The sequence below is a fragment of the Hemitrygon akajei genome, chromosome 5 (genome assembly GCF_048418815.1).
Source record: "Hemitrygon akajei chromosome 5, sHemAka1.3, whole genome shotgun sequence".
Taxonomy (NCBI): Eukaryota; Metazoa; Chordata; class Chondrichthyes; order Myliobatiformes; family Dasyatidae; genus Hemitrygon; species Hemitrygon akajei.
Genome location: NC_133128.1, coordinates 73,302,263 through 73,327,818, shown reverse-complemented (window position 1 = coordinate 73,327,818; position 25,556 = coordinate 73,302,263). Strand labels below are relative to the sequence as shown.

The following is a 25,556-nucleotide window of genomic DNA, read 5'->3' as shown; positions in this document are numbered from 1 at the left end:
TTAAAATGAAAAGTATGACTTCATATTGCATCACATCAAAGGTGGCTCTCAAAGGTGATCAACAGCAAGACTAGCCTGGATTACATATATCCAGCCGTACCATGTGTAATGGATCTCAACCATGTGTGTAGGGATTGGTGTGCTTGCCGCATAATAACTGTGGGATTTGGCTGAGAAAGGTCAGACTGTAGCCAAATACTGATTTGGCATCACCTGCTGAGATTAACCTGCAGCTGGCATGGAGAATGTGTGAGGCCCTGCAAATGGCAGAACATACCAGAAGTTATCAAACATTTGGGGGAGGGGTGGATGTTAGAAAATGACTAAAGTCTTACATTTAGATATTTTTCCCTGTTCATTTTTGCCTGGCATTTCTTCTGATAAACTGCTAAAGGAACAAGAAAAATATTTTTAGCCTTTCCTTAGTCCAGTAGGAATGTTCTTTTCCTCTCCAAGCATTCCTCATTAAGCATCTATATCTCTTTAAAGTTCAGGGGCCTCTGATTTCCCATGTCTACAGCCCCTTATTTGGATTTAAATCTGTACCTAATGTCAATGTATCTTGGGTGATCCCCAAAGAGATTCAAACTTGATGTTGGATCGAATCATTTGAACATGAACAGCACTCTAAGAAATGGACAGAATGCTCAGGTTTACAAGCTGTGTATTAAAGAAACAGAATTGACGGGAATGTCAAAACTTAGAAGGGGCAAAACAAAAATAAGAGCAGATTACAGAATTTCCTAGAAGCTCTTTCCAGGTGCACACATTTCCCATTCAACTTCAATTCATTTCTGCAAAGGCCTGGAGTAACTTGGCAGCTGTTACTACACCCCAGAGCAACTGGAACTGAGGTAACACCTTAACGAAGACTGCATCTATATTCAATATAAAAGCACGTAAACACTGCAAACACACGCAATACTGTACAGCATTTGTAAGATGGTAACTTTCTAATGAAAGGGCCAACTCAAACACAAAACTGTCATTCCTGCCGCAAATTCTGAGCAACAAACTGCATATTTCTATATTTCCTTTTCATTGCAAAGTTGTAGCATTTACTTAAATATTTCCTCATTTGGATCCATCTGGGCAGCCGCACAACATTTTCATTAACTGTACCACACACTGTTGCATTTGCTCCTGACTAGCTTCTTTCCACTAACACAAATGATAACAGAAGCTTTGATTAATTAACTTATGCTCAGCACTGGCCTAATGTTGCTGAGAAACTACGGTGCTGGAAAGTTACAGCAGAATATTCCCTACAGATTTCTCATGACAATAGGACACCAAAGGTATTTAGTTCACAAATTAAAACTGCCCTAATTGAGTGTTTTAATGACTCATTCCTTTTGCAATGCAATCTAATATTTCTATTTTCATTGCAAGTTTGAGGAAATGCAGGGACTGGGGATCTAGATCAAAGCAATGTTATTCAATACGATTTGAGCACAGGAGTTACCTGCAAAGCGGAACTACCCTCAAACAGAAAGGGAAGTCCGAATTTAAAGCAAAGCAGGTGCTGGGTATATTCAGGCAGTCTGTGAAAGAGAAATAGCTTTCTTGCCATAGAGGCTGACTGACCTGTTGAGTACTTCCAGTCCTGGTTAATGTCAGATTTCCATCAGTTTTGTTTTGGATATTCACAAGGGAAAGCTCAAATCACAAGCTTATTGAAACAAATTGAAATTTTCCATCATGTCTTGTCAGCGGGAAAAAAAACTATCAAATCAAAAGCCCCTTCAATTGTTATTTTAAAGAATGCGAAATGATGCTTCGCAATAAACAGCCTGTTTGCTACTCTGACAACAGAAAGGAGAATGCATCTGTTGTGGGAGGACAGGGAACGGGGAGCATCACGGGCACGTGGCGTAATTGCTAGTTACCACCAACCTCGCCGGCCGCACAATTAAACCGGCAGGAAATTCTGCTGTGCTCGTTTGTTTTTAATAAAATGTGAACTTCAAAGACATCAGATAAGCGAAACGCGGTGTCTTGCGGGTTTTTGAATACCGTCTACGAACAGCTAAGCGTTACACAGTAGGCAATTCGAGGCAAGCAGACGAGTACCCCCGTCCCTGCTGAACGTCGTTTTAACTTTTGGAGTCAAGCAATAGGAATCAAAACTAAGCAAACGAGTATTTTAGAATATTACAGAAATGTCTTAGACGCTGCCTGTACTTAAGATGAAAAATCGATATTTCTGCAGAGTGGGGAGGCAGGCTTTGTGGTGTATTACCGCTTCCTCATAAACCACTGAAATCAAGACTCCTGATGTTGGGATTGTCTGTCAGTGACATTCAATTAGCGAAGACTTCAATTGGTGCATGATTTATCACACCGCTCTCGTGTACACTCTCTCCCTCTCTTATTCTCGCTGGCTAGCCATCCAAATCAAGCATTAAACGATGAATCCATCAGTCACAGAAAAACGACCTGGGCCTTTCTGAAAATAAGGCATCATGACTACAAACCCCTTACTTCTTCGTAATAGACCTGGCTGTCTACCCGAGCTGTTTTGCAATGCGTGCCACGGGTTTCTGCGGGACGGGTCTCTCCATAAGCCGATGCTGCACAGAACAGTGTCCACACACACACACACACACAGAGTGATACATACTCACCCCGAGAGCTTTGCGATCTTCACAAAGCTAAACACATCCATGCATGCAGAGTGCTCTTACTTCAGCTCCATACTGTGCCTGCATTCAACAAGGTTCGGGCAACATACGGAATGGAAAGCTTCTTTTTCTCTGGTCCGAGATGCGTGCCTTTATCCACTCCAGGCTGAGACAGCATTGGTCCCTCTACAAAACACTGTGCTTACAGAGAGCAAGTGTTCCCGTTCTGTCCTCCCCTGCCCACAGCCAGCACCACGCCGCTACCATTGGCCCTCGCAAGACACTCTCAGTCAAATTTCATCACGCCGGGATAATGAGCAGGAGCCGCGCAGGCAGCAGCTTCGGGAAACGTAAATCACCGCTGGTGGGTGTCTTAAGCTCATCCCGCGTTCATGCGGCTCGGAGGCAAGCGCTTCTTTTCGGATCAGGCGGTGCTGGATGACAAATGAAAGGGGCAGCGGCAGCAAGATCATGACAGAAAAAAACAAATGGGAGTAATTACAGCGCTTCAGTCCGAGAGGCGTTGCTTTTTGGCAGACAGCCTCTCCCTTTGCTCCAGGTTTCCCTGCGTTAAATCCAACATTGCAACTTCGGAAGCTGCTCGCAGCCTGGACCTAACGAAAGTGACCATACCTTTCCGCACCAGGTCGAACCCCGTGAGTTGTTATGGCAACTGCATATCAATTGGTTTTAATCGGTACAGGTGGACTTACTCGTCCGGAAGTGTATCTGAACCTTTGCCGAGTTTCGGGTAGCCCCCTCAAAGCGTTATCTTTGTATTAAGGATTGCAAACGCACTGGGGAAACAACGGAGGCTAAAATAAACCTACACTTTCCAGCAACTTTACTAATAAATCTGGATATTTTCCTCTCTTTGATGACTCAATAAGGGGAAAAAAAACTGTTAGCAAATTAGTAGCAGGAAACTAAACAAAATCCTCTGTTTAAAAAAAAAGCGCAATTTAAATGATTCCCTGAATTCATGGATCGTTTCCAAAACTTTCCGAGATGTTCAGGAGCGGTGTGTGGGGGGGGGGGGGGGGGGGGGGGGGGACTGGTCGCTCGTGCGCAAACTACTTTCCGCTTTGTCGTTTATTATGTCCACGTTTGGTGAGCGGGTATCAGGGAAAGGTAATTGGAGTTTGGCGGAAGAGGAGGCGGGATCTTATATAAAGTCTTGGTGTATACTAAAGTTGTTAGCGAAGGACAGTTATGGCTGTAAAGGGAGGGGGTAGGTTTTAGGAAGATGTGTAGCTGGCGGCCGTGAGGAAGCTGTGGCAAGTTTATTTCCACGTTTGAAGTTTAAACTTCCTAAGACTGTTCAACTCTGCAAGCAAAACCAAGAACCCCCTGACTGACATTTCGAGCGCTTTTTAGATGATCTGCTACTAGACAACTAATTAAACTCTCTTCCATACAGTCAGAGAGTAAACTCGCATAGGAACAGATACTTCGGCCCAACTCCTCCATGAGTTGGCTTGCCCACCAACCTAGTCCTATTTGCCTTTGTTTGGTTCGCATCCCACTGAACCTCCCCTCTTCCTGTACCTGCACAAGGATCTTTCAAATGTTATTACCGTGCCCGCCTCTACCGTTTTTTTCTGGCAGCTCTTTCCATATACCCACCCCTCCACTACAAGGAGAAGTTGTCTATCATTCTCGTTTTGATTGTTTCATCTTTAACTTATTTGTTCTCTATAGTTTATTCCCATCCCTGGAAAATAACACCATATGCATTTACCCTATGATTTTATACACCTCCATCAGGCCACTCCTCAATCTTCTACTTTCCAAGAAATAAATTCCTAGCCTGCCCAACCTCTCCCCATAACCCAGGCCCCTAAGTACCAGGCACATCCCCATAAATCTTCACTGCACTCTTTCCATTTTAATAATGCATTTCCCCTGACAGGGCGAACAAAATTGTATGCAATTCTCTAGTACAACTCCAATACAACATCTCAACTCTGATCATCAATGATCTGACAGATGAAAGGCAGCCAAAGGCTTTCTTCACCATCCTGTCTACCTGTGACACTGCTTTCATCAAGCTGCACATTTGTAGTCCGAAGCTCCTCTGTTGCATAACACTCCCCTGGGGCTCTACCTATCACTCTATAAACCCTGAATGTTTGATATCTAAAAATACAATCACTCATATTTATCTGAACGAAAAGGCATTTGCCAAGAAAGTCTCAGTCTGCTTTTTTAGCTGATCAAGATCCCTTTGTAATCTTCTTCACTAACTACAATACCACCAATACTTCCATGATATTCAAATAAAACAGGAACATATTACTGTATACAGAAGCCATTGTTGTTTGCAGAATGCTTTAGGTTTCATAAGTGGAACCAAAGGCAGGGTAGTCCATTTCAACATATGTGACTGAACTGAAGAGATTGTCTGAGCATTGTCAGTTCATTGTCGTGCTTAACAATGCACTGAGAGATCATTTAGTTTGTGGAATCTTACAAGAAATCATTCAAAAATGGCTGCTAGCTGAAGCGCAGCTCACGTTTAAAAGAGCAGTTGAAATAGCTGGAAATTGCAGCCAGAACCACAATTGGGTTAGAGTCAGGAATGAAAGTGAGCATGGAGAAAATCCAGCATCTAAACAGAAACATGCCTGGCTGAGTGCATTGTGACAGAGGCTCACACACACCAGATCAATGCCAGCTTACTGGTGAAAATTGCAGGAGATGCCACAAAGCAGACCACATATGAAGAGTATGTTGGACAGACAAAAGTAAGTAGACTGCACAGGGAAGAGAAAAAGATAAAAATTGCACTTTCAGAAAGAGCACTAATCTGCATGCTGTTATTGAAAAATTTGATGAGTGACACAAGACTGAGCAGACTTGAGATTTACAATGTGAAAACTAACAAGAGACAAGCAATATGGTTTTTAACTGAAGTGAATGGTAATTTAATCAAAATGGAATTGGAAAATACCAGTGAAGTTTTCAGATATCTAACTAAGAATTTACAGTGTGCTGGATAAAAAACAACTCCTGTGTGAATGAAATTCATAACCCACTGAAATACAACCAACAACAAGCTACATTGGACTTGTACAAAATAGGAGGGCCAGCATTTTGTGGTTATGATTGGCTGAGACAACTACAACTTATTGGAAATCCATCCACCATTTGTGTTTCACATGCCCTGCAATAGAGTCAAAGCAAATTAAGAAAAATGCTGTATTATTCAGCAGAAGTATTCAAGGATGGCATTGGAGAACTTATACATATCAAGGGTAAGATAGTGTTAAATTAAAATGTCACACCTAAGTTTTACAAAGCCAATCCATCTCCTTATGCCATCGGTGATAAAGTAGCCAGTGAGCTAGATCACATGGAGGCTGAAGGAACTATTTCCAAGGTTGAGTGAGTGGAACCCATGGGCAATGCTAGTTGTCTCAGTAGTTGAGAACAATAGGTCTGTCAGGATCTATGATGACTTTAAGTGCTGGAAGTAGATCAACACCCTCTGCCCAGATAGAGGATATCTTTACAAACCTTTCTGGGTGGAAGCACTTCAGCAAGATGGACTTATCTGAGGCTTATCTACAGATAGAGGTGGAAGAAGAGTCCAAAGTGTTTCTCACCATAAACACTCACAAAGGACTTTATCACTAGAAAGGCTTACTTTTGGAGTAGCATCTGCACCTGCACTCTGGCAGAAATCTATGGACCTAGTGTTGCTAAGCAGTCCAGGCACTCATTGTAACCTAGTTGACATCATTGTTACCAGCGAGGATGATCAGGAACACTTCCAGAATTTCAAGGCAGTTTTAAAAAGATTAAAAGGTTATGGGCACAGAACACAATGTGACAACTGTGAATTCTTTAAACCAAGCATCACTTACTTTGACACTTCATTGGCACACATGATTTAGACAGTATAAATGCCCCAAGGCCAAAGGACATGTCACAGTTGCAATCCTTTGTTAATTTTTCAATTACCTTTACAGGTTAAAAGACATACATGCTAGCCACATATGCATGGTTAAAATTGTCTGGTGGCCTGGGATAGATCAGCAGATTGAGCAGCTTGCCACACACTGTCCGGGATGCCAACAAGTCCAGAAGATCCGAAGTGCAATGCCTCTCCATTCCTGGGAATGGCCTGCTTTGCCCTGGCAGAGGATTCATGTGAGTTTGCAGGACCGTTCATGGGCACAAATTTTTTGGCAGTAGTGGATGTAGCTACGAATTAGTCAGAAGAGTTTCCAATAGCCTCCACTACAGCCTCACACACTGAGCACATTGCTGATGTGCTGAGAAGCCTCTTCGCAAGGACTGGTGTTTCAGAACCCTCTGTCAGTGACAATGGACAGCAGTTTGTTACATAACAGTTTTAGTTGTTCCTGAAAATGTATGCAACAGGACGTATTACTACATCTGCGCCATACCACCCTGCTGCAAATGGTTTGGTAGGAAGGTTTGTCCAGAGTTGGAAGAATGCACTGCAAACAATGTCCGCAGATCACACTTCAGTGAATCAGATCTCTGTAATATCCTCTTTGCATATCACAAAGCAGCACACTCCACAACCAGCAACTCACCAGCTGTGCTGTTCCTGGGTCGACCCTTGCAATCACACTTGGATCTCCTCAAGCCCAGTGTCAGGAGTATGCAGGGCAAACAGCTGGGACACACTGAGGGCCCCTCAAACAAGAAGGTTTGATGCTTCATTTCCAGGCAAGCAGTCCTGGTGAGAGATTACAAAGGTGATCAAAAATGGGTACTTGGAAAGATTAAAGACAGGACTGGCCCATTTTAAAATTTACTATGCTGTGGATGTCTATGTAGTAATGGTATTGTATAGTATATTGTATATGTACATAAATATACTTTATATATGTGAGTTGAGGTGCATATGTAAGACATATGTGAATGACACAGATCAAGTACAAATAAAAACAAATAATGGTAATAAAATAATAATAAATAACACTGAGAACATGAATTGTGAAGTCCATGGAAATGAGTACATAGATTGTGTTTAGTGATCAGTTCGGTATTGAGGTGAAGTTATCCTCACTAGTTCGGGAGCCTGATGGTTGAAGGGTAGCAACTGTTCCTCAACCTGGTGATGTGGGATGTAAGACTCTTGTACCTCCTTCCTGATGGTAGCAGTGAGAAAAGAGCACGGCCTGGATGTGGGCGTCCTTGATGGTGGATGCTGCTTTCTTGTAGCAGGGCTCTGTAGAAACAACAAATTGTGGAACAGGAATTTGCTTGTTGAAGCAGAGAGTCCTGCCAGAAAATAAGAGGCAAAAGCTGTGCCTGCCTCTGTGAATTTAGAAATTTCATAATTTATTGGTACTCTCACAGCACACCAGACCATTGAGTGGGTAGTCTTTTTGCTCAAACCAAGAATATTTACCATGAGTAATTAAACTGCCTAGAGAAACTAGTCTTGGTCTTGCAAGAATCCACAGCTGCAGCATAGAGTGTACAACAAGGTGGTGATATTGTAAACAAGTAAAAATGTTTTAAAAATTGAGCATCGTTCATAAACAAAACCAATCACATTTGAAGTTGAGCCACGCTTATGGACGCAAGATCTAAAAGCAAGTTTGGAACTATCTATGGATGTGTAAAATTTGACTGAGGTATCCTAAACAGTGTGCAACACCATCTATTGATATTCCTGTCCTCTTTCCGGATGTAATTCCTAGACTCTGTCAATTTGGAATGAAGCAATGATGTGGGGTAGATATGATAGGGCAGAAGAACGAAAGGCAGTCTGATTGGATGGACTGAGCACGCCCTGTTGTCATTCTCTTTACCAATAATATTTTCTTCTTCAGCTAGCCCTCACCTCAGGATCAATTCAGGTTCACTGGATCCTGGTGTGATTGGTGAATCCAGTGTGTGGACTGCAGACTGGGACAGACCAGTGGAGCACTTAGTCACTTACCAAGGCTTCTGTGTAAGAAGATCTTCAATAATATCGTGACAGCTCCTTCTTCACTTTGAACAGTCACTGGCCAGGGACTCCCCGGAGTTGCTAGGATTGATACAGTCTTTCAAGGAGGCTTTCAACATGACCATAATTAATTGTTTCCTGTCTGTCCAGTAATTATTTTCCCGTAATGAAGCCCAAAGTAGACAGTCTGTGTTTGGAGTTCCAGTGTCAAGCCTGGAGGAGACTTGATTACCCAACAAACAGAACTGGCTGAGTAAAACCATGTTGGGGATTTTGAGCTGGGTGAGGACACAGGCAATGGTTTATGTATCCTTATTACTGTCTTAATGTACAATTAAAAATATTACCATTTCAAAGCTAATTGTCTACTTATAATTACGTGCATATGGAAGTGATCTTCAGGTTGGTATTTTTATGTAGAGTACTTCATCTTGGGGCAATTAAGCACTCTACATTCCATGGGGTGGCACAGTAGCGTAGTGGCTAACACAATGTGTTACAGTACACGTGACCTGGGTTCAAATCCCACCACTGCCTGTAGGGAGTTTGTACGTTCTCTCTGTGACCACGTGGGTTTCCTCCAATAGTCCAAAGAAGTACCAATCGGTACGTTAATTGGTCATTGTAAATTGTCTAGGGTTAAATCAGGGGCTGCTGGGCAGTGCGGCTTAAAGGGCCTGATTAGAATAAAGAAATAAACTCCTTAAGGAAAGTTGCACAATGACATTAAAACTAATGAGTGACATGGCTTGAAATCAGTAGCTCATAAAATCAACTTGTTTTCCTCAACATCTAGAGTAAGTAATTTTTAAATCTCTGTTAACTACTCAAACAGATCAGGTTAATAGAAACTGGAGGGAGGCCCCAGATAGTTCCTGATGAGCTCTTTTGCCTGCAGTTAAATAGATCTACAACCTGACCAATGTAGGCCTGATTCTGCTCTCAGTCAGGATGAAGGCATATTTAGTGAAGCATATTTAAAAGAAACTGGAATCTGGAGCAAAAAAAAACAAACTGCCGGAAGGACTCCAAATGAAGAGTTTTCACACCAAATGTTGTCTATTCCTTTCCTTCCACAGATGCTGCCTGACCCGCTAAGTTCCCCCAACTGTTTGATTTTTTATAGAGCAGATTTACCTTGGTGTCACTAAGCCGAAGGGTCATTAAATCTGCCTGCATTCTTTCATCCATCCCTGGCTTTAATGCAACGGGTGTTGCCGAAAATAGGTGTATCAGGTGAGGATAATATTCAGCTCCGCTGCGATTGGTAACATCTGCCAACAGTTTAGGATCACATATGGAATGTGACCACATTAGCACAGCATTGGAAAACTGCCATTATCGGCGTTGCTTTCGTCAACACCTTCCAAGTTGGCACAGAGGAAATGAAGGGAGAAGTCTGTCTGCCACTTTAGATACAAGTTTAACAATATCCTTTTTACCATTATAAGGAAAAAAGCGTTCACCACAGGTATAAAAAGAAGGAAATTCTGGGGGTTTCCACTTCGAACAGTTGGCTCTTGTACAATAACAGACAGCCTGAGAAGAGGCAATCCGACAGGAGACTGAGAAATGTGATTAAGAGGCACCAAGACATTTTTTTTTCACATAATTAGTCTCAAAAATCAACTTTGACAAAGATCAGGATTAAAACTGTGCAGTCCCAATGTGTACCTTGTGGGGTGTGTGCAGTAGAGGAATCAGAAATCTCAACTCAAATGACTTTCCCAGTCATTTACTGTAACTCACAGCAGGCTGTAGAGATTTATTTAAAACCTGAACCCAAATTCTAAACATTGTGCACCTGATGCAAGGTACTGTGCCAGCAATGTGAATTTACAAAGCTGTTTGGAGGTATGAGTGCCTGATTGTCGTGGACCAGCCCATGGCCTTTCCAAGTACAAATCCCAGCTGCCATGCTGGGATATAAACTTGTATCCTAATTTACCATCAGCTCTTACGCCAGCAACTAAACAGCTACCTCCCTCATGGCACCTGAAATAAGTTGGGCTGAAATTGACTGCCCTACTTTCTTGTTACTCAATTAGAACAAAATGATAATGTATCGTGGTAAAGGATAATGAGATCCCCATGAAAGCTATTTGTTCACTGGTACAAATGTACAAAAACTTTAAGAACATTTCATAAAAGTATTGTCATTTTTCTAAACAGGTAAAGTTATTTAGAGAGACCTCTGCAGTACCAAAGAGTATCAGTCCAAGTAATGTCTGATCCAGGTTAAAGTTCACTCAGTCCCGACATAAGCACAAAATCTCCTCATTGTTGATTGGTGTTTGAACTGCTCAGTGTATTAAGTAAGAACTTGGTCAAGTTGGCATGCTTGTAACTTGCTTTAAAGATATGTCAGAGACAGCTGGCATTTCCAAGATCAGACCTGATTAACAGCCTTCAGCTCAGTGCCAGCTGTTCATGTTGCATGTGATCTGTATTCATGATGGAAAACACTGGATTTAACAAGGAATTTTGTACCAAAGTATTTACTGGCTTACATGATTATTGGTCTGTTGTCTGTACCACAACAGTCAATAAGGAAAATCTTACGAATTTGTGTTACCTGCGTTAACAATGCAGTTGTCTGCTACAGTTATTACTTTACAAATTGGCAGTGTTTGTAACTTGCGTGCTACTTAAATATTTTGAATTATCTTGTTTATGCACTGATAATTAGGGTGGCATAGCTTTTTCATGTTAAATATTGGATGACATTGAAAAGTGCACTGGTAAGTCAAGCTGAATCATTGTGCTAATCCATCCACTTATGGGAAAATTAAACAGATAAAGTCTCTGAATCTATTAATCCATGGCTACCAACAATTTCAAAGCAGACCCATCAAATCACTGAGAAGTTAAACAATAAAAAAAATGTCCCCAACTGAGGAAGCAAAGATAAAACTGTATTCAATCATAATCTCAATTAGATATACAGATAGCTTATCAGTATCAGGAAAAATGATTAGGTTAGTGATTAATATGTTACTTGGAGAATCTTCCTGAGGGTTATGTTGGGTGTGGATGGAGGTGGGGGAAGATGGCTATGCTCTGCTTCTCTAACACATATAGCCATATGACAATTACAGCACGGAAACAGGGCATCTCGGCCCTTCTAGTCCCTGCTGAATGCTCGCCCCACCGACCAGCACTCAGCCCATAACCCTCCATTCCTTTCCTGTCCATATACCTATCCAATATTTTTTAAATGACAGTATCGAACCTGCCTCTACCACTTCTACTGGAAGCTCGTTCCACACAGCTACCACTCTCTGAGTAAAGAAGTCCCCCCTTGTGTTACCCTAAGCTTTTGCTCCCTAACTCTCAACTCATGTCCTCTTGTTTGAATCTCTCCTACTCTAATTGGAAAAAGCCTATCTATGTCAACTCTATCTATCCCCCTCATAATTTTAAATACCTCTATCAAGTCCCCCCTCAACCTTCTACGCTCCAAAGAATAAAGACCTAACTTGTTCGACCTTTCTCTGTAATTTGGATGCTGAAACCCAGGTAACATTCTAGTAACTCTCCTTTGTACTCTCTCTATTTTGTTGACATCTTTCCTATAATTCAGTGACCAGAACTGTACACAATACTCCAAATTTGAACTCACCAATGCCTTGTACAATTTTAACATTACATCCCAACTCCTATACTCAATGCTCTGATTTATAAAGGCCAGCATACCGAAAGCTTTCTTTACCACCCTATGCACATGGGGTGGAATAGATATGGGATATGGGAGAGTATATGGGAGATAGATGGATACTTTATTGATCCCAAAGGAAATTACAGTGTCACATTTAGCATTACAAGTGCACAGATATAAATATTAGAAGAGAAGTAGAAGGAATAAAAAATTAGTTATCACAAACAGTCTAACAGGAGGAGGGGGCCATTACTTCCCCGGCTATAGGTTGACTCTGTTACGTACCCCATAACTGGGTCACTTACCAGCAAAGATAGAGAGGTCCATTGAAGTCTGATGGTACTATTTTTAAAAGTATTTATTGATAAAGGGGCACAAAAATAAGATTAATGCAAACATACAGATAATATACGTCGTCAATACTAAATCTAAAAGCGTGGGTATAATAATGATCAATAAGAAATAGCTCTATCGTTGTCTAGGGGATAATGTATTGTCCGATGGAAATATAAAAGTCACTGTCATTCAAGCTGCAGCTCTTTGGGTTTAAGAGAGACGGTTTTAAACTTGCCCAGGTCTTTTATGATGCCAGTCCTTTGAGTCGGGGGAGTTGATTTCCCCGTTGCTAGCTAAAAGCCGTTTTCCGTGGTTCCAGCCACCAGTCCCAAGCAACGGAACTGAACGCACGTGGCCTCCTTCAAATGGCTTTCCGCTATTACGGGATCGCTAGCGTTTCTTCTGGTGCGTCTGAGGGGCTGTTCCTACAGACCCTCTTTTATCCTGACTCGCAGGGTCGAAGATGTCAATCAGGTTGGGGTGATGCAATCTCTTTCTCACCCAGCCCACTTTGCCTGAGGGCGTCCACGTAGCATAGTATTTCAATCCACAAATGTGTCTCCAAGAGACAATGGCCATGTCCCGTAGTTTTACATCGCCGGAGAATGAAGCATTCTACACGTCTCTCTCTCATTTCCTGGGTCCCCTGATCCAACCCAATAGTGATCTTGCGATTCTCACAAAGGAGGGAGCTGCAGGCATAACAACTCATTATAGAGCCTAATGGCCAAAGGTAAGAATGACCTCATAGAGCGCTTGTTGGAGTACCTCTGTGTTCTTAGTCTATTACTAAAAGTGCTTCTCTGTTCAGCCAAGGTGGCATGCAAAGGGTGAGAAACATTGTCCAGAATTGCCAAGAATGTCCGTAGGGTCCTTTGCTCTACCACAGCCTCCAGCATGTCCAGTTTGACTCTTATAACAGAGCCAACCTTTTTAATCAGTTTATTGAGCCTGTTGGCATCAGCCTTTCTGATCAGTTAATTGAGCCATTGCCCCAGCTCACCACTGTGTAGAAGATTGTACTGGTGACTGGTAGAACATGTGAAGGCGAGGCCTGCATACTCCATGTTACCTCAGTCTCCTCAAGATGTAGAGGTGACTCTGGCCCAACTTGTACACATCCTCTGTGTTGGTACTCCACTCAAGCTTGTTGTCCATGCACTTGTCGGCCCTCACCGTCAATAGTAACAGGGAGCAATACAGGCTTAGTCATCCTAAAGTCCACAGAAAAAAATGATTTTGCTGCATTTTTCTGAAGTTTCTGTGGGTCTTCCTTTAGAGGATGAACATTTTTGTCAAGAATTTACATTTATATATCATCTTGCATTTAATTAGAAAAATTATTCAACAATATTCTGATATATAAGGACACCAGGGGAATGGCCAGAAGCTTAGTCAAAAAGCAAGAAATGTTTTAAAGGAAGAATTTACAATGTTTTAAGGAGGAATTTCAGCCTAGGCAGCTGAAAGTGTGTTTAGCATTGGCGGAGTGATTTAGAACATAGAACATAGAATAGTAGAGCACATTACAGGCCCTTCAGCCCACAATGTTGTGCTGACCCTCAAACCCTGCCTCCCATATAACCCCCCACCTTAAATTCCTCCATATACCTGTCGAGTAGTCTCTTAAGCTTCACTGGTGCATCTGCCACCACCACTGACTCAGGCAGTGCATTCCACACACCAACCACTCTCTGAGTGAAAAGCCTTCCTCTAATATCCTCCTTGAACTTCCCTCCCCTTACCTTAAAGCCATGTCCTCTTGTACTGAGCAGTTGTGCCCTGGGGAAGAGGTGCTGGCTGTCCACTCTGTCTGTTCCTCTTAATATCTTGTACACCTCTATCATATCTCTTCTCATCCTCCTTCTCTCCAAAGAGTAAAGCCCTAGCTCCCTTAAACTCTGATCATAATGCATACTCTCTAAACCAGGCAGCATCCTGGTAAATCTCCTCTGTACCCTTTCCAATGCTTCCACATCCTTCCTATACTGAGGCGACCAGAACTGGACACAGTACTCCAAGTGTGGCCTAACTAGAGTTTTATAGAGCTGCATCATTACATCAGGTCTCTTAAACTCTATCCCTCGACTTATAAAAGCTAACACCCCATAAGCTTTCCTAATTCCCCTATCTACCTGTGAGGCAACTTTCAGGGATCTGTGGACATGTACCCCCAGATGCCTCTGCTCCTCCACACTACCAAGTATCCTGCCATTTACTTTGTACTCTGCCTCGGAGTTTGATCTTCCAAAGTGTACCACCTCACACTTCTCCAGGTTGAACTCCATCTGCCACTTCTCAGCCCACTTCTGCATCCTATCAATGTCTCTCTGCAATCTTCGACAATCCTCTACACTATCTACAACACTACCAACCTTTGTGTCATCTGCAAATTTGCCAACCCACCCTTCTACCTCCACATCCAGGTTGTTAATAAAAATCACAAAAAGTAGAGGTCCCAGAACAGATCCTTGTGGGACACCACTAGTCACAACCCTCCAATCTGAATGTACCCCCTCCACCACGACCCTCTGCCTTCTGCAGGCAAGCCAATTCTGAATCCACCTGACCAAACTTCCCTGGATCCCATGCCTTCTGACTTTCTGAATAAGCCTACTGTGTGGAACCTTGTCAAATGCCTTACTAAAATCCATGTAGATCACATCCACTGCACTACCCTCATCTATATGCATGGTCACCTCCTCAAAGAACTCTATCAGGCTTGTTAGGCACGATCTGCCCTTCACAAAGCCATGCTGACTGTCCCTGATCAGACCATGATTCTCTAAATGCCCATAGATCCTATCTCTAAGAACCTTTTCCAACAGCTTTCCCACCACAGACGTTAGGCTCACTGGTCTATAATTACCTGGACTATCCCTACTACCATTTTTGAACAAGGGGACAACTTTCACCTCCCTCCAATCCTCTGGTACCATTCCCGTGGACAACGAGGACATAAAGATCCTAGCCAGAGGTTCAGCAATCTCTTCCCTTGCCTCGTGGAGCAGCCTGGGGAATATTCCGTCAGGCCCCGGGGACTTATCCGTCCTAATGTATTTTAACAACTCCAACACCTCCTCTCCCTTAATATAAACATGCTCCAGAACATCAGCCTCACTCATATTGTCCTCACCATCATCAAGTTCCCTCTCAGTGGTGAATATATTTAAGTCAGGGATTTATATGGGGCCAACAATGGAGAGACAGAGATACTTCAGGGTGTGGCAGGATGGGAGAGCACAAACAACAGATGAGCGAGGCCACAGTAGAATTTTTGAAAACAATGAGAATTTGAAAATGGAGATGATGATAGACCAGTGGGCAATGTAGGGGAAACAAACCTGGGTAGTGCATGAACCGGGCTTCCTCCGAGTTAGACATGTGAGCATCATTCTGGTTGAATCTTTCCAGAATATTCACTCTGGTTTTTTTTAATCTGGTGCTTAAACATTTGAACAAGTAAGGATGGCAAAAGGCAAAGGAATCAGCTCCTCTTCTGTCTATCACCTTTCTGATGAATGTTTGTAAATTCACCCCCTCTACCATTAGATTTCTGCACGCTTCGTAAACACTTTTTCACTGTTTAGTTCTTTTATTTTGCACTATTTATTTATTGTATTTCTTATTGTAGCCTATTTTATGTCTTGCTTTGTACTGCTGCCACAGAACAACAAATTCCAGGACATATGTCAGTGATAATAAACTCCATTCTGATTCTGATTTGGTTTTCTCATTTAATTTCCCTGTAGGTGGCAAACTGCCTATCAAAGGGTCAGTCAAACCTGACTCATAGTGATAACAAAATGGTAATTACCAAACACTTCAGAAACTAATGACAGAGAGTCAGAAACATATCGAGTCATCGAGCAAAATGAGGAGGGGAATCTATGAAATCACACTCTCACTTCCTCAGCGACATGACGATAGCAAAAAAAAATTGTATTCCTAAATTAGACAAGATTAAATTATTATCACATAATTGTACTTTACTTTTGACCACATTCATGCTTTTGTAACAATATTTTATCTTGGAGTCTATGGCTTCAAATGAAACTGGAGAGTTCAGTTATTGCAAGTTGCCAGATTTATCACTGTTAGATGTGGAGACTCAAGCTTATCGGCTGTGAGATCCTTTGTTCTTTACTTTCCTATTACCACATTCTTTTGTCTGGCATCATCATCCCTTTCTTATTTATTTTTTTATTTAGAGATACAGAACGGATTAGGCCCTTCAAGCCACAGTGCCAGCAACTCCTGATTTAACCCGAGCCTAATCACAGGACTATTTACAATGACAATTAATCTAACAACCACAGCATCTTTGGAATGTGGCAGGAAACAGGAGCACCTGGAGAAAGCTCATGCATTCCACAGGGTGGACGTACAAACTCCTTATAGGGGAGGCCAGGATTGAACTCAAACTCTGAAGCTCTGAGCTGTAATAATGTCACGCTAACCTCCACAGTGCAGTAGTGCCTTCTGTCGCTCAGTCTCTCTTTCATGTGATCCAACTCACACATCTCCTTTTGTTCTTGCCTCTTCTCTCCCCTTTCATGGTATTCTATAACTTCCTGAATTCTAACATTTTCCAGTTCAAATGAGAAGTTATTGACTTGAAGTGGTCAATACCTGATGCATTTCTCCCTCCGCAGAAAATACTTGGAATTTAGAGCATTTTCACGATTTCATGATCTTTTTTCCATATACCCAGAACTTGTTATGCTTTTTCTTTTACATGAAACAGCTCCCAAATGTGTCCATACATGTTCACAATTGATAAAAGGATTAGTGATCCGACATGTGCCATAACTCGGCTTGAAATCTTTTCCCTTTTAACTGATAAGCACGATGTGATCAGCTACGGAACACACACACAAAAAAAGCAAGGATTTTTATTTTGGCCTATAGTGAAAATTCATTATCTAAGTAATTCAAAGTTACTCAAAGTTACAAAGTTTAAAAACAGTTGTTTAAGTTCTGGGGAAGAATTTCAGGGCAGGGGAAGTGAACTTCAGCAGGGGTTTGCTATTCTCCTGTTATAACTTTGGTGGAATGTTGACTGAAACCTGCACTTTGCGGGTAAGGTCAATGAGTGTGTTCAAAACCAAACCCAGTGGATTTCTGGATATTAGAAGAATGAATGGATGTGGAGACAGTGATGGAAAATCGTGTTGAGGTTAAGATCAGACATGATCTTAATTAATGGCAGAACAGGCTGGAAGGGTCAAATGGCCGAATCCTGCTCTTAGATTTTGTGTTCTTATGCTTTTATGTAAAATTCTACTGACATTATTTCCCTGAAAATGTCTACTGATATACTCATAAGTAATTCAATCTCATCATCTAGCCTGTCATCTTGGCTGGGATGCAATAATCCACAAAGAGGGCAGGAAACAATGTATAATGTCAGTAATTACCTGTGTAGAACAGATTAAAAATAAGGTTAGTCTAAATGAAAATTATTACGCAGTTACTAAATTATTTTAGTGTTCAATAAAGATTTAGAAACTAATGCCCATGTTTTATTTTGTGTCTGTATCATTTCTTGTGATTCTTTGTTTTCACTATAAGGAATTTGCACACATCAAAGTTTAGTTTCACGCACAAAATTCTGGAGGAATTCAGCCGGCCGGGCAGCATTAATGCAAAAGAGCAAACAGTCGATGTTTTGGGCCAAAACCTTTCATCAGGATCTTGGCCCGAAACGTTAACTGTTTATTCGTTTCCATAGTTGCTGCCTACACTGCTGAGTTCCTCCAGCATTTTGTGTCTGTTGCTTGGATTTCCATGATCTGCAGATGTTCTTGTGTTTATGATTTTCAAATCTAGTTTTATTTGTTACATGAACATTGGAACATCAAAACATATAGGAAAATGCTTCATTTCCTTCAAATCAATGAAGTGAGGATTGTACTGGGCCATTTTGCCAGCAAGGCTTAAACACAATGAATGGTTCTTACCCTGCCTTACCTACCCTTGAACTCAACGTAGACAATGCTTTATATGGAAATACCACAAGTGGGGTGGAGATGTTAGGTGTCTCTTCTGCCCGGCCAGCCACATGCTTTATAGTGACAATGGCTCAGTTTACATCGAGCAAAGATTTCCTACCAGCTACTGTGTATGGGTAGCTGTAAGCAGAGAAAAGCAGTTTTCTTCCTAAACTACATGTTTTTGACAGAATGAGGCACTATACAATGAATTAACAAACACCAAGATTCATGGTGAGTGTTTAATACCAGCGTTTTCAAAGGATGCACCTGCAGAGTAGGTGAGCTACTGCCTTTAGAATCCTTTAAAATCTGTTCATTCCATATGGTCTTTGCAATACCATGCAATAATTGGCCGACATAAACTTGCTGGGCCGAAGGGTTGAATCTATATGCATTGTTTGAAAACTCTATGCCTTCCTCATAAGTGTGTCAAAATATACTGAAGTTTGATTTGGAATTTTCTTCAATCCTGAACTTTTTCCCAATATACTTTTCCCACCATGACTGCCTGGTCACACTCATGACTCCATGGCAACAGTTACTCCAGTGCTTTACTTTATGGAAGTAATGCTGACTGTTACTATCCTTCTGATCCCAACCACACAACATCCCCAGGTGTCATTTTGCACAGAAAATTGGACTGTTTATGAATCTGTCTGAATTTATCGACAACTTGTTGCAAGGAAAAGAAATGATGTGATTGATATTAAGGAGATAATGTAGTAAAGTTCCTGGGACAAGATCATAACTCACTGATATTTACAGTGCTAGTGATTTATCAGCTCTGTTTTCTAGTAAAGTAACTTCTTTGTTGCATAGGCACGATAGTCTATATATATCTCTGATCTATCTTGGAATCTGTATCCTATTGGAATCATTCAGAGCATAAAATAATCATAAGCTAGAATGAATGTTCTACCTAACCCTCAGCTCCATCCATACACAACATATCTTATTTGTTGAATGAAGGATTATGGGGAAAAGGCAGGTAGGTGGAGATGAGTCCAAGGCCAGACCAGCCATGATCTTATTGATGGTGGGGCAGGCTTGATGGGCCGGATGGCCTACTCCTGCTCCTGTTTCTTATGTCTCTCTTAATTTTTTTTCCTTATGTTTAACTCACACGACTGAAAATTATATGTTTTTCTTAATTTTTCATTGAATCAAGAAGCAATGAAATGTTCCTTTGTATAAACAGGCTTAACAAACAGTTCTGTAATGTATCAGTCACAATCTTCTCCAATCCCGGCAAAACACTTTTAATCTTTACTCTTTAATCAGCTTCTTTCTACACGGTATTTTCTTTTGCACAGTACTGAAACTTCCATTTCAGAGCCTTATGACAAATCATGTTGCATATCTGCTCAGAATCCATAAACATTCCAATGACTGCATTATTTTTATTATGTCCATCACATTTCAAATCTTTCTAAACTTTCAAGCATATGTTTTCTTAAATTTTTCATAGGGTATTGGCTTCGGTGGCAAGTTGAGCAATTATTGTTTAATACTAGTCCTCAAGAAGCTGGCAGCAGTTTACATTCTTAAATCTCTCTATGTTATAAACAGCGGCTAGATTTAACTCACCAACAAAAGGGGCAGTGATACATTTCCAAAGCAAGATGGTGTGCAAATTGGAGAGGAAACTACAGGTGGTGGTGATTGCAGCTGAGGGCCTTACTTCATTAGAAATGGTTTTTGCCTTCCACCTGTGCAACGTTAACGTCACTTGCAATTGCTTGAATATTGCTTAGCTTTTCCTGCAAGAGGGTACATCTTACTTTGGGTCATGAAGAAACCGACAAAATCCCTGATCGTAATTCCTAAGGTTTGTCAGAGAGCTTGAAATTTTCTGAATGCCCAAGACATTTGCAAGCTATTGAAAGTCAATGGGGAAAAAAATTAAATATTTAAAATTACTAATGAATACGTAATGCTTAAATAATTTAAACCATTTAAGGAAAAACAAAATAAATTATCTTTTATGTACCCAGGTCACTTTTAACAATTTGTCTGCAGTTAAACAAATAACCATGTTGTTTCTGCATTTGTGCAAGGATTCCTTTTATATATTGTATTTTTGCACTTCAAACCTACTTTCTCTATTCTTCAATATTTGTCATACTCTTCTTCCATCAAGAGTTTTGCAACAGTAATTTGAAAGTTCAAAATAAATCGCTGTCATTTTCTTTTTTTATTTCAAATGTGAAATTTGAATTTCGCATTCAAATTACCATTGCCCTAATTTGAATGTTTTAAAGTTTCATGTTTATAATAATGGACCCAAAGCTGATGAGGAATGCCAGTTGCACCAGAGCAAACCATTAGTACTTCTTCTAGGTCTCCAGATATTGCCTGGCATCATGATCCAAAATGGCAAGACACCACCACAAGTCCTCTGTGGCATCAGACCTTGCCAGGTCAGCCAGCTTTCTGTTGTCTCACAGGCCAGAATAAGACTTGCCCACTAAAAATCCTTGATTCTGATTTATGATTGAGGGAATAACAAGAAGGAATTGTTGAAGGTGACTGGAACAAGGGATCTGCCCAGATTGTACCATACTTAGAGCATAGATCTGCACAATCATGGGGTCTTATCACTGGCGGTATGTTCTAGCCCATTGAACTCAATTCCTTAAAAGCTTCCTCTAATACAGTAAATAAAGACCTGCATTCATCTCTTGTCTGTCAGGGCTTCCAGACATCTCAAGCAATTTTCAGTCAATAAAGTATGCTTGAACAGCAATTATTTTTGTGATGTAGGAAGTAAGATTACAAATACAGAGCAGGCTGCCACAATCAGCAAAATGCTGTTGACCAGATCACCTGCTTCAGACAGACTGACTGAGAATGAAATGTTGGCTAGAATGCTAGGGATAACTCTCTGGCCTTTTGCCAGTAAGTGCTGAGATATATGTCTATCTGTAAGCGCAGGTAGTACCTTAGTTAAGATCTCTTATGAAGACCGATATATCTTCTTATGTTCTTCACTGCAAGCCCAGATTTTTGTGCTCTAACTTATGAGTGTAACTTGACCTTCAATTTTTGTCAGAGTTAAGAGTGCTACTAACCAACCTGAGGCACGAAATACAACAGTTTGCATTTATTTTGCACTTAATCAATCCAGTAAAGACCAATTGCTTCTGCTGATATATTGACTTATTTGCTCTCTTTTCCCATGACTGCAGACAATGTTCTTCAAAGACGTATCATGCCCTTTGTCTCTCGGGTCAAAGTTGTATCTGGGGTTATCAGAAACAAGCATGTTGTTGCCAGCTGAATTCATGTGCATCCTAACTGCTGAATGCCTTTAAAAGAAAAACAGCAGATTTGGCAAACTGGAGAGCAATATTAAGTTAAGTTGAAAGGAATGTTTTAAAACCATTAAAGTAAACCTTTAAACAAGATCAGTTTTGAATCATTGGACCTAGAGTTTTGCTAAGTTATGCTTTTGTGGTTGAGCTACCAAAACCTGAAGACAGCCATTTGAGCCATCATCTGAAATTTGGTGAATGAGAAAGTTTGGCTACTTGTCCAATTCTTTCCAATATTTAATGTTTAACTAAATATGAGCTTTACATTTGCTCCAACTGAAAACAGCTTTCAATAAAATGCAGAAATTTTTGAGATTTTGAAGACAAACACCACGAAAAGAAGACGTCCCAGAACAGATCCTTGTTTCTAGTGTGTGTTTGAAGGGTTAATGTTTCCTTCTATTTTGTATTGTCATGAATGCATATCTTGTGGCTCTTAAATAATCTTTACACTATTTTCTAAATATTGTAGGCCAGTTACATGAATTCAGTTTGAGGTTCACCGATGAGCATTTGATGTCAGTCAGGAAATGATTTACAATATTTTTTTGGAGGATTATTTCTTTGTTTGCTTTCTTTGGCAGCCAGTCCCTCATGACAGTTGCAACATGGTCAGCATTCAATTATTTCTTCTGGAGAGTAGGTTGTAATAGTTCAGAATCAGGATCCCATCTCACTTTGACTCCCTCTCAAACAAGCGATTGATATTGCCAAGCCTGAGCTTGGAGAAATTTATAGAAAACTGGTTTCTCTTCCCAGCTAGAGACCTGTGCAGATTTAACAGGCAGCATATCATTGAAGCCAGAGAGAATCTTGGCTTTCTGTGGTACTAACAGTCCATCCCAGTTCAACTACTAAAGCAGATTAAAGAAGTTAGAAGGAATCTGGTGGGGGGATGGCTTGTGATCATGCAGAGTTTTTTGATGAAGGTAGAGCAGTAGATGTACTGTATATGGATTTCAGCAAGTTATTTGACAAGATACCTCATGCAAGGCTTATTGAGAAAGAAAGGAGGCATGGGATCCAAGGGGACATTGCTTTGTGGATCCAGAACTGGCTTGCCTACAGAAGGCAAAGAATGGTTGTACATGGGTCATATTCTGCATGGAGGTTGGTGACCAGTGGTGTGCCTCAGGGATTTGTTCTGGGACCCCTACTCTTCATGATTTTTATAAATGACCTGGATGAGGCAGTGGAGGGATGGGTTAGTAAGTTTTCTGATGACACAAAAGTTGGGGGTGTTGTGGATAGTGTGGAGGGCTGTCAGAGGTTAAAGAAGGACATTGATAGGATGCAAAACTGGGCTGAGAAGTGACAGATGGAGTTCAACTCAGATAAGTGTAAGGTGGTTCATTTTGGTAGGTCAACTATGATGGCAGAATATAGTATTAATGGTAAGACTCTTGGCAGTGTGGAGGATCAGAGGGATCTTGGGGTCTGAGTCTATAGGACACTCAAAGCTCTGCGTAGGTTGACTCCGTGGTTAAGAAGGCATACAGTATATTGGCCTTCATCAATTGTGGGATTCAGTTTAGGAGCCAAGAGGTAATGTTGCTGCAATAGGACCCTGATCAGACCCCACTGGTCAGTACCATGCTCAGTTCTGGTCACCTTCCTACAAGATGGATGTGGAAACCATAGAAAGGGTGCAGAGGAGATTTACAAGGATGTTGCCTGGATTGGGGAGCATGCCTTATGAGAATAGGTTGAGTGAACTCGGCTTTTTCTCCTTGGAGCGATGGTGGATGAGAGGTGACCTGATAGAGGTGTACAAGATGATGAGAGTCATTGATCATGTGAATAGTCAGAGGCTTTTCCCCAGGGCTGAAATGGCTAGCACAAGAGGGCACAGTTTTAAGGTGCTTGGAAGTCGGTACAGTGGAGATGTCAGGGAGTGACTCAGAGAGTGGTGAGTGCATGGAATGAGCTGCCGGCAATGGTAGTGGAGGCAGATACGATAAGCCCTTTAAAGAGACTTCTGGACAGGTACATGGAGCTTAGAAAACTAGAGGGCTGTAGGTAACCCTAGGTAATTTCTAAAGTATGTACAGTACATGTTTGGCACAGCTTTGTGGGCCGAAGGGCCTGTATTGTGCTGTAGGTTTTCTGTGTTTCTATGATAGGGGTGGGGAACTATTTCAGAGGATGGTAATGGTGGCCAGGAGAGAATGCGTCAGTAGGCAGTTTGGTTGGGAGTCAGGTGGGTGTGCTGGACTGAGCAATGAAGAGAAAGGTGGAATCTGGAAGCCGGAGGAGCACTTCCGTGTTTCCGATGTTGCACTGTGCCCTCCGCTGTGGGTGAGGCTTTCTGAAGGAAAGCCTTAGTTGCACGTGCACAGAACGTAATGCCCATTTCTAGCAAGGGTAAGATTTTCTGAAATAAAGCTTTAGTTGTGTGTGCACACAATTGAATGCCCATTTCTGCAATGGGCAGCATACTGAAATATTGGCAGCTTTTGGTTCAACATTATCGCACACTTGATAATCAGATGGTAGCATTGATTGTGGAGTATAGGAAGATGTTTGGGCTAACATTAGTGCATGTTCCACTCTTTGCATCAAATTCCAAAGGAAAACTGGAATAGAGGAAGGAAAATGAGAACAGATTGTGTAGCTTACTAAGATAGTTCACCTTAACTTTTCAGTCTCCTGAAGGATGAGAATAACCAAAAGTAAACACAAATACAAAGCAGTGGATTATGTTCTGAGATCCACCACACAGTTTCCTGCAAAAACAGTTGGTTGGAAAATTGTCCAACACTATCGAATCCTGATAAGTTTAGCTTCAAAGTCAGCATTCTGCATTGTTGGACCCATGTCATATTTGATCAGCTTCAGCTGCGGCTTTGGCATTCATTTGTTTTTGCAGCTCCATTTGCCTCCAGTTTTTTTAAAGGGTTAATGGAGATTGATTGCATGTATCTTGTTCTTTTTCTCTGATCCCTAGGCACGCTTTCAATTTTGTACCCATGTCCCCATGTTGTCCTACAATCAAAGTGTAAGTTATATAAGCTGCTTACATCCATGCTTTCCAACACTTTAAACACGTGGATTATATCTCCTTCAATTTCTCCTCTTTTTAATCTTGGCAAGCCATGATTGCCTGTCTATCTTCTTAATTGTCAGGAAGTATTTTTGCTATTCCTTCATTACTTCTCCCCGTATATTGTTGTCCTTTTAAAGACCAGACATTCAGCACTGTACAGAATAATCCAAAATTGTTTTTTACCAGTAAGATTTAAAGGATCAGAATAATCTATTTTGATATGTGATCAAATACCATTGAGATGCATTCTAGTGGTTGACCTCATTGAGAACAGTTGAACATTGCCTACACCGCTCAATAATCACACTCGGTTTATCTGCTTCTTTGCTAATAGATCCCTACCCTCCTTGTGTACATTTACCGTGTCCACGTGCATTTCGACGTTGCATTAATTTGCCACTTTTACATTTATTTGCTCTATTTGTTCATTTCTGAGGCCATGCTGCCCATCTGCCAGCTGCATATACTGCCATAGACATGGGCCTTTTCACACTGACTGTATATATCCTTTTGTCCATCTACATTAATCCAATTTTCCTACATCGGGTACCTATTGTTCATTGCTTTGCCTATTTAAGTGTCTGTCTAAATGACGACTAACCAAAGAGCCTGTGCTGAACATGTCCTTACCTTAGAACTACCTA

The 25,556-nt window shown here is 41.2% G+C and overlaps 1 protein-coding gene across 4 annotated transcripts in view; it reads right to left on the bottom strand.

The window, feature by feature from the left end:
- frmpd4 (FERM and PDZ domain containing 4) overlaps nt 1-25,556 on the bottom strand; it is a 785,950-nt gene that overhangs the window by 666,705 nt on the left and 93,689 nt on the right. Inside the window, exon 1 of one of the 4 annotated variants that reach the window (XM_073045768.1) lies at nt 2,628-2,792. The exons of 2 other annotated variants lie outside the window; for them this stretch is intronic. In XM_073045768.1, the coding sequence (XP_072901869.1) occupies nt 2,628-2,668 (41 nt within the window). In that variant the 5' untranslated portion in view covers nt 2,669-2,792. Of the gene's footprint in view, nt 1-2,627; nt 2,793-25,556 lie in introns of those variants that run through there. One more of the 4 variants, XM_073045769.1, reaches the window with a different exon arrangement.